Source organism: Rhagoletis zephyria, unplaced genomic scaffold, assembly GCF_001687245.7.
Source record: "Rhagoletis zephyria isolate East Lansing unplaced genomic scaffold, Rhagoletis_zephyria_1.1 Rzeph_scaffold_00029, whole genome shotgun sequence".
In the NCBI taxonomy this organism is placed as follows: domain Eukaryota; kingdom Metazoa; phylum Arthropoda; class Insecta; order Diptera; family Tephritidae; genus Rhagoletis; species Rhagoletis zephyria.
Genome location: NW_016157113.1, coordinates 276,728 through 287,443, shown reverse-complemented (window position 1 = coordinate 287,443; position 10,716 = coordinate 276,728). Strand labels below are relative to the sequence as shown.

General features: G+C 34.8%; 1 protein-coding gene across 1 annotated transcript in view; it reads right to left on the bottom strand.

Moving 5' to 3' along the window:
* Sesn (Sestrin) overlaps window positions 1-3,514 on the bottom strand; it is a 97,835-nt gene extending 94,321 nt beyond the window's left edge. The window contains exon 1 of the mRNA XM_017617062.1: window positions 3,433-3,514. Coding sequence (XP_017472551.1) covers window positions 3,433-3,474 — 42 coding nt within the window. The 5' untranslated portion in view covers window positions 3,475-3,514. The remainder of the gene's footprint in view (window positions 1-3,432) is intronic.
* Window positions 3,515-10,716: the final 7,202 nt, after the last annotated feature.

The window sequence follows — 10,716 nt, the reverse complement described above, 5'->3', positions numbered from 1 at the left end:
TTAGGATGTGCTGCGCATGTGTGTGCAAATACGAACCCTGAAAACAATATTTTGGAAATTCATACACGCTACCTAAATTTATTGTAATTTGTGATAAAAAAAAAGAGAAAGTTTTCTTACAGGTCGCGCTGGTCGGTTTTTTATAAAAACGCTGATATTCTCAATTTTTTNACTCAGTGTAGATCGTAGGTTTGGAACCAGTTATTTTTTTTTAATTTATTATTCAAATAAGACTTTATTTCTGCTCCATGTTGTTGCAATCAATCGGAAAGGCAGTTATCTACAATATATGACCATGAGGGGCACTGTAAGAAACTGCGTCTTTTATGTAAGTATGGATTATGTGTTGATTATGCGTTTGCAATGTATGTTCATGATTTCATCATTTGCATTGCCAAATACGGCAAAAGCAGTATCGATGCTTTATTGAATATAAAATCATTTTAATTGATTTTAATAATTAGAACATGCTGCCGATGACAACAAAGGCAAGTGGTGATAAGAATCACAAGATTTTTTTCACTTATTACTGGCACAATTCAAATAAATACAAGAAAATACAATAAATATTCATATACATTAGAGTGGTTCAGAAAAAACAATCAGGGTTCGTATTTGCACACACATGCTCTGCTCACACACACGCCAGAAACACATTCAACTTGTACTCACTGCTCATACACATGTGTGTGCATAAGTGGAAAACAAACTCTGCTCACAGAAAAGTGTGTGCTGTTTGTTATTAAGCACATGCACATGTGTGTGAGCCGATTTTTGTACAAATTTCAGCCCATGCACATGCACATAATATATTTTTAAAAGAATTTGTTTATTAAACGTTATTTTTTGAAAGACAATTCAATAACAAGTGAGGTGTTGTTTGTTTTTTATATGACAGAAAACATATTAAAAAATTATTTTAAGATTTGAGATAGAAATCGAAGTGTATAAGTTTCTCTACGCAAAGCACACACATGTGCGTGTGCTTTATATTAATAAAAATAAAGTACACACATGTGCCCGTGCTTTTTACCAAACAGCACACACATGTGATGTGAGCAAGTTTTTAATTTTTTATATGCACAGCACACGTGTGTGAGCGTAAAATGTTAGGATGTGCTGCGCATGTGTGTGCAAATACGAACCCTGAAAACAATATTTTGGAAATTCATACACGCTACCTAAATTTATTGTAATTTGTGATAAAAAAAAAGAGAAAGTTTTCTTACAGGTCGCGCTGGTCGGTTTTTTATAAAAACGCTGATATTCTCAATTTTTTTATATTCTTGGCATGTTAAAATGCAGCTAAAAATTTGGTTTTTACATATAATTACTCTGGTATTATTGGGGAACATTCACTTAACTACATACCTGTCTTGGGCACATGCAATTTTGGGCCACTCTAATGTACATAGACGCATACGTATGTATATTTAAACAAAATAAACTTCAAAGCGTTAAGACAAGCCTTTTATACTTAATTTTTCTTCTACATACGTATTTTATCAACACGGTGAAAAATCTGCGGAACAAACCTTTGTAATTATAAAAGTATTTTAGTAATTCTAATCGCACTGCAATGAGGCAGAAACATGCATACAAAAATTAAATAAAAAAATCACCAGCTTAGAGTGAAAAATTGCTAAGTCCGCGTTTTTAAAAAATCATTTTTTTACGCAGGAAGCAAGAGCCATTAAAAATGAATCGTTTCTAAAAAGTTCGAACTATGTACTTATCTTCTTCATAAGTGAAAAAGTCACAGAAAATTGTATAACCCTCAAAACATACAGAACTTTTTATCGACGTTGTGGAATTCGAATCGTATGGAGTAACCTTAGCTTGGAAAAAGAAAATAGTTTTCAAAGGTTTTTATTCTCTTGTAAAATTAGAAAAACTGGACTCAGGCACTTTTCACTCTAAACAAGCGAAATAATACTTAGTAACGCAAATTGTTGATAACAAAGATTAAGTGAATTTATGTATGTTTTTTTTTTTTTAATTTCTATGTAGTTTTTTTGTGTATTTACGTACGTACATAAGTATGCATATACATATGTGTAGAACAACACTGTATGTAGTTTTATGCCACAAGTTGATAACTCAAACGACGGTTTGGAATATATGTGGGTCAAAGCTGATTAGTTAGACTAACTCAATAATGGTAGAACGTTTAAGCATTTTAAAATATTGTATTGTTTTTTTTTTTACACCGTGCGTCTGTAACTTTTACACACAAAAAAAATCAATATATTCGCGAAATCCTGGGCCAAATATAACAGATAGGCGTTTTAAGTTTTTCTCTCTAATGCATTGGGATTAATGTTAGGATTTTTTTTTTAAGGACTTTGAAATTTAAAAATATGGTTAATTTAAAAAATTCAGTGCAATGTACAAAAACAGTATGGGTATCAAATTAAAGCGAAAATTCTGTAGAATTAAAACAAACTAAATTTTTCGGTGCATAAGGATGAGTAGGTATTGGAAATGTAATTTTAAAATTTTATCCTTGAATATGCTTGAAATTTTGAAATATCCATTTTTGAAAAAATTATATGCTAAGGATTAATATAGCCAAACACATAGACCACATCCTCGAATTTCGTTCTTCTGATCTTATTAGATTGAAAAAAATTAAATTAGTTATGATTTATTTTTTTAATTCTACACAATTTCCTCTTTCAGTTATTACCCGTTATTTTATATTACATTGCACTGAATTATTAAAGCAACAGAAACCAAATCAACAATTTTTAAAATTTTTGTCTATCTGTTTGTCTGTCTGTCTGTCTGCCTCTCTGTGTGTATGTTTGTACGCGCAGTTTCGCCGATGCATTGCTGGTAGTCTAACTTAAAATAAAGAAAAATAACAGTTAGAGAGTTGCCACCTGTTTGAAAATTGCAGTTTAAGTACATTGATAAGATGAAGTAAATATTGCCATATAATTGCCGAAAGAAAGAGATTTAAGAAAGCTTACAGACAAAAATATTTTTTGAGGAAGGGTGCCACCTGTTTCAAAATTATGGTTTGATATATTTTTTTGATGATGTTTGAATATTGCAATATGGGTACCAGACTACAAAGATTTAAGAAAGTTTACTATCGGAAGTAATTTTGAAGTGGGTTGCCACTTATTTGAGAAATTTAATTGATAACATAAGATGAATATGGAATCAATACACCTTTGAAGAATAAATTAAATTTCTAGAATAAAGTCGATATTTTACCTACTTTCTAAATTCCTTCGAAATTATATTAACTAACAAGCGCATTCATAAAAATTAAAGAATGCTTCATAAATCCAAAATAGTTTTTGAAAATCTGACGAACTGTAGCGACTAAAACAGTTTTTAAACTTTTTCTTATTTATTTGCAAGAGTTAAGTAAAATTCGTGTAAAAAGGAGGCAAGTAGTAGCAAAATTCATTTACTCACATCTTGTCCGATTTGTCCCATATCCGCGTAGTAATCAACCATCGATGCTTAAAAGTGGTGGTGATCAGTGGTCAAAATAAAAGTCGAAGAATTGAAAAGAGCAATCAATGCCCACACGTTTACTAGCTGAACGGCTACCAACAACAACTGTTTTGTGCGGTCTTACTGCAATCAGCAATCGGCAGTTAACCTTAACAACAATTGAGGTGCTCAACAACGACTTGTTGCTGCTAAATAATGGCCACAAAACAGGTTCAGGTGGAGCAGCAGCAGCAGCAGCAGCCAGAGAACGCAGCACAGCTGAACGATGCCAAAATGCAGTCGAATTGGGCGAGCCTACTTGTAGCGGGCTCTTGCTTGGTGTTGACAGAAATGCGCATGCGCCAATGCACACTCGATTGCACGCGACCGCTACGAAAATGTATAAGTATAAGTACCTATTTATATGGAGCGTGCGCGTATTTTCGGTACTATTTGTTTTTATTATTCGCCTTTGTTGGTTGACAATCGTGTGTGCTTAAGTTTTGTGTTGGAGTGTGATATTTTAGGCGCTTGCTTTTGCCATGTACGCATTCAATTTTGGTTTTGGTTTCGTTTTGTTTATTATTTTTTTTCGCTTTTCCACGCATTCGGATTTCTCCGCTTGTTTGATTATTTTTATTTTACGTTTTTAATCAACTTTGCTTTTAATGCATTGCATTGGCTTTTTTCTTGCTTTGCTGTTGAGGTCAATTGGGACACACCTTTTGTTATTTGCTTTGGTTATTTATTGTTTGCTTTTTACTGCGTTTATTATTGATTGTTGGATTGTTTATTGTTTTTCATTTAGAGCTCTTCACTGGTAAGTAACTTCCAGTTGTTGAGCGTTGGCGGGCTTTTGACACGCGCTAACACGTTCCTTCACAGCCGTTTGAAAGTACCAAACACTCACCTCTACTGTCAACCTCCGTCTCACCGCTTATACTTAACGCTTCAAACGTGGTCTTTCTCCGCCTTGCTTTTCTTTTCTACGCCCGCTGCTGGCACTCGTTGCAACGGTGTATTTACCTTGGCGTTCTATTGACAATCGGCGCCTGACTGTTGTTCCACCCCACGCTTTATTGCTTTTCGCTACGTTCAGCGCGCTCTTCGCACAACTTTTTAGGTTCACCTAATTTTCCGCGACGCTTTTCTTCAATTGAAATTTCGGCAACAACTGCCAGCACGCGCCGCTCCCTTGCAAATCGGCAACCGGTTTGGTATCAAGCGCTTGCTTTGCTTTGGCCTGTTGTTGATGCACCGATTTCTCTTTGCTTTGTTGCAGCTTTTGACTGCAATTTTGCTGTTTGCTACTTGCTAGTAGTATTTTAACTTTTTCAGCTCAATTGTTTTGCTGGTGTTTCTAACTCGCTATCGTACAACGTTGCCAAATCGGTTAGTGCTGTTGTTCCTGCTGCTGATGTTGTTTTTGTTGTCAACTGTTTCAGCCTTATGCCACTCGTAATGCTACCGCGGCTATGATTATCTGGGTTGTGGTTCAGGCGCTTGAAGGTGAAGATTTCACGTCGTATATTGATGAAGCTCAACTCTTCGCTGCGTTGTTGTAACTGTTTCAGTTGTTGTTGATATTGTTGTAATCGTTTAGCTGTAACGGTTTTGTTCTTGATTTTGCTATTCATTTGTAATTGCAGCTACGTGATGGATGGAAGCGCGACGTTTGCTGCGTCAGATCGTTAAGAAAAAGTCGACGACTTAGTAGTTAGTGGCTGTTGCTAAATAATCTAATCTTATTGGAGATTATTGCTTAGCAATTTTTTGCGTTGTTTTGAACACTTTTTTTGTCTGGGGTTCTTGAAAATATTTATTGTTCAGTAAATGTTTGCTTACTAAAGGGGCAGGTACTTCTTCAAATTATCAGAAGAATTTACATAACAGACCTCGGTTAGTTGCTGCTTACTTTATCTGTAATGAAAACCAAAAAGTAAAATATTAAGATTAGTTCGAAATGTAAATCGTATTATTTTAAATTGTAAATTCTTGTGTATGTCTATAAACATGTTTATTAAGGCGGGTCAATTTGTATGGGAGATTTTGCTGATGAAATTGTGAATTCAGAAATGTTATGCATTACAAGGTTGCCACATATTCTAAATTAGTTACATTTCAAATAAATGATGTACCACAAAGCATTTTAAAAAATCTCAATTCAAAAATATTTTTAAATAGGGCTGCCACCTATTTTCCATCGTTTGAAAAATGAAGATACAATATCACTATTTATTTTTTTATTTATTTATTTATTCTTAAAAAATGATTTGCCTATGTGGTGAATGGTATTCCTAAGTGTTTTAGTGGGAGGTTGCCATTATTTTCGATTCTGAAACATTTAACTTTAGCAATGCAATAGCTTCCACACTTTTAAGAAAATTAATTTTCTATTTAAAATTAAAAAGTTTAACAAAAAAAAAAAAGAGCCACGACACAGAAGATGGCACGGCGCCGAAACCGGTTTGTTTCCAAATCAAATTTGTCGAGGTATGACGAGAATTTGTTCCAAAATACCACAACATAAAAACTAAAAATTTAAGCCTCCTTAAGTATTAAAAACATTATCAGACATGTTCTGAAATTCGAAAATTTTAAATCGAGTCGATTTTGATAATTTTTTCGATGGTTTTTAACCAAAAAATTTACAAGTCTCGCATTAAAATGATTTATTTCATATCTCTGCTGCTTCTTTTACGGTTTTCAATTAGAATAGTCACTCTTTTCATCAGATATAATTAAAAACTATTTGGCAATTCGAACGATTTCAAAGTTTCGAATTTCACAACATGCCCGTATAACTTGTTTGTTTGTGAATAAAGCCCAAAGCAAAGTCGTCATCTTTTTTTTTTTTTTTTAGGTTTGTAGTATAAAAATAGACAATTAGGGATAGTATTTGCAAGTTTAGTGAAGGTATGAATTAAAACGGGTTTTAAAGTCGAAACCTTTTGCAGGGCCAATTATAGACCTGATGGAGGCCTTACCGGCACCACAAAATTAAAAAAATCGGACAGCGTATAAGAAACTTATAGCAATAAATGCGATTTAGCTGTTTTGAGCGGGTGCCAAACAAAAAAAAAAATACACCACACACGCTAAGCTAGTGATACGGCCTAATGTACATATGTATATACAAATGTAACTCAGTCGTTTAAACAGATGTTATGTGCTGTCGACACGCCTGGAGGTGGAGGTTGCTACTGCTATTGTGTACTTTAGCACTTCAACAATAAATTTATTTAGCCTGCTAATTAACAATAACAAGTGGACTGATCTTTATAACAACGAAATATTAAATACATACATATTTATGTGCCGGTAAACAGTGATATTTTAATGTTTTTTTTCGTGGTTAAATAAAGTCTACTATGGTTTTACTTTCGTATGTATAATTGTTTACAGACCTTATAATTTTAGTTTTTAACGAATACTATTCAAACATAGAAATATTGCAAAGATAATGTTATCTCATTTTCTGCTATAAATTATGAGTAGACTGTGGAATTTTTTTGCAAAATACGGAGCTTATAAGCAAAGTGTGTAAACATGTATGTATAAACAAAATGTATACAAATTTATACACTTTGCTTAAAGTTATGTGATACAAATTTCTAGGCTCCGTATTTTGCATAAAAATCCGCAGTCTAATTATGAGAGTTTAGTGCGTAAATAAGTACTTGTGTTTAAGTGTTCATACATATATACTAATATGAACATGCATACTTAAATGCACATAAAAATCTGTTTATATTTGCGTAGATACTATGTAAGTATACGTATCTAAATATCCATAATCTGTTAAATTATAACCCAGCCTATATGTGTCTATAGAAAGCAATCGAAAATGACTTAAAATTAGCAACGAGGAATGTGCGGATCGTGATGAAAGCGCGGTAAAAGGGACAAATTGCTGGCGGATTAAGAAACTATGATATAAACATCGGGGTCAGATAGAAGCATCTATGCATTTCATAGTAGAAGTTATGGTATTTCCTGCACAAATTCCGAAATGGAACGACTTTTTGGATGGTAAGAGGCAGTGTTGCCGTTGACAATTTTCAGAAAGTCGCAAAAAAAGGGGAATTGACGACAAAACGGGTCACCATATTATATTTGCTTTTCTTTACTAGTAAAAAAAAATAAGTCTAAGATCCCAGGTCAAAATCAAATTTATATGTATAATAAATTTTTTTCGCTGCTAAAACTTTCCGCTGTTAAATTTAAGAAGAAAATAGTAGGACAAGCTTTAAACAAAACACAGGAGGATTTCCTTGAAAAATTTTAAGTGGTGCATTTTTTCTTGAGTATAGGTGGAATAATTTTTTAATAGCAGGGGTCTAAATCAAAATCTCTGAAAAGGGGAAAAAGTCGCACCTATTTTTCGAAAAGGGGTAAAAAAATCAAAATTTTCAAAAAGTCGGGTCAAAGGGTATTGGCGCCTAAAAAGGGTCATATTGCCCCTTGAGTCGCACAACGGCAACACTGGTAAGAGGGATAGAATTATATAATGATAGTTTGTGTCAAGTAGTGAGAGTTCTCAAGTTAAAATCAAATGGCTAGTTCCACAATGGAATATTTCCGGCTTTGCTTAAAAGCCCACAGAGAGGTAGTACTTAGGTCTTCATCTTCTCCGATAATCAGGCAGCCCTGGAAGCTTTTCACTCAAACATAGAAAATACAAGAACTTATACTGAATACCGTAGGTCTTTGAGCGAGTTGGCCTGGCTATATACATATGTATATAGTTTCTGACGTTTTGATTGAGCCTAAAAAATTATACTGACCTCAAAAGAGAATAACTCACTTTCTCACGTTTTATTCCTATGGGAAAAATAAACACTCGATGCGCGATCTCTTAGGATTATCGTAGTGAGGGGAGATTCATTGAGGATAATTACCAGGGAACGGATTTTGAGAACCTAAAAACCTATAAAAAAGGCATAATAAAATAACGAAATAGGCAGAAAAAGGCACTGGAAATCGCAAAAAAAGGCAAAAGAAAGCACTAAAAAACAAAAATCTTATAATAATCGAAAAATACATTTATTTTAGAAGTGTTTATTTTATGAGTAGAAAGAAAAAACTATGAACTACATATGTAGTTTCATTATATGAAAAATTTGTATTTTGAATCTTTGACTATTTTCCCCTCTCGATATTTTAACTCACAAAAGTTTAATTTCTATAGGTGTATGTAGCAACATTGAACCAAGAGATGCATTTTAAAGTTTTCTGGCAGTATTTGCATTCGATTATCGTGAAGAAAAGCCTTGAGTGTACTAAACGTGCGCTCAACGTGAGTTGGTACAAGTGGCATCCAATTTAAATATGGAACGTTTAAAACTTGCATATTATCAGGAATAAGGCCTTTTTCCGTGCCCTTTACGATTAAAGGTACAAAAGGCAAATATCTTAAAAAAGGCAATATCAAATGTGTATATATGGAATCAGAGAAAGGTAAATCATGGACATTTTTATTCGAATATACTCTGTCTCTTTAGCAGAAAAAAGGAACTTTCCATAAAATCCGTTCCCTGATCATTACTATACCAAGTGGTCTAATGTACATATGTACATAGCTACTTATACGAGTATAACACCTTCACAACACACTTTTAGGAACATTGTATAACTACGTTACTATCACTAATTAACACTCAAAGTAAGAGTTTTTAGCGAATGTTATTATTATGTTACAAAAGCACACACATATTTAAACTATAAAGTCTATTCATATAACAAATAATTTATTTATCTCTTTACAATTTGTGTATGCACCCACAGCAACAACGTAAAATTCACCACTTGTCCACGTTGAACCGAACGTCCGCTACGATTCAACCGCTACCGGCTGCCGTTCGAAACGCACTGAGCCCCACTGTGTGATGCAGATCGGTGCATGCTGTCATGCAGAACGGAACTTAAATTTCTGCCGGACATCCAAAACAGCCCACTAACAACACTATAAGTAATTGTTGGCAAAAACAATGGGGCGATAGAATGCATTGCCAAGGCAACAGCCCAGCAGCAGCGCTTCTAAATTTCCCACATTAATTACGAGTGGCTCTACGAAGAAATGCATAGCGAGGCAGCAGCAATTGAAAACAACTCGCCGGCATTAGCAAATAAATTTCAGAAAAACATTTACAATAAAACTGAAAAATGCTAATTGGTGTTGAACTCATCAACACTTTGCAATACTCACTGATATAGTTTGCGAGAATCTACACACTGGGTTATGCAATAAGAGATTTTACTGCAAATTATTTCAAACACCTGGGGGGGGGCTGCACTGTAATGCGATACGAAAGAGAAATGCGATGCGATAGGCAATCGGCCATAGTGTAATCCTACGATGTATGTATTTCCCTATCGCAACGCAGTGCTCTTTCGTATCGCATAACAAAGTAGCCACCCTGGTCATTCCATCGCATAGGAGGCCTTACTTCATCTGCTACCACCAGCGGGTAGCAGCTCGAATACTTTCTGCGATATGGCCTTGCCATCTGAGATGCTGAAATTTAATTCGCTTCTCTAAAGCTCATTCTTCTATCGTCAGCGGTATTCGCCCTCGCCAAGGCCCAAAGCCCGGAGTCATCCAGCCGGATTTTTTATTGAATGTCCCGAAGGACACCTTAGCGATTGCTGTCATTGTCCGCACTTCTACGCTATATATCAGGATGGGCATAATGTGAGTTATTTATAGATTGTAAATTTCATAAGACGAAGGCGGACTACTTTTCGTGCTACCAAAGACGGTTCTAAAATCAACAAATATTTATATGATGTGTGTCGATCATCCTTGGCTTATGGCGAATGAATGGTCTATGGTGGATGTACCATGCCAAAAGCCACGCCGGAAAAACCGAATCACTTCGTTGACGTTGACCTTTAGCCTTACACACAATACGCTCTATAAGACCTTAAATGCCATGTAAAGAAGGCTGATCCTGCGGTAGTCGGGCCGTTCTCTCTTGTACATGGGTCATGTGGTAAGTAATCCGATCATATTCTGCCACCGTATTTGAATAGCTTTGTTGGTAAGCCGTCAGCTCCAGCAGTTTTGTTGTTTTTTTAGTCGCGAAATTGTTATTCGTGTTACGCTTCGTAGGGTGCTCTCAGAGAGCATGTGTGAGAGTGGGGTAGCGAAAACGCTACCTGCCTCTTATGATTGCAGCTTTTCGAAGTCGAACCTTCCTAGTTGCACATATTTTTCCACATAAGCGGATACTTAATTATCTTGACTGCAATAATATGGTT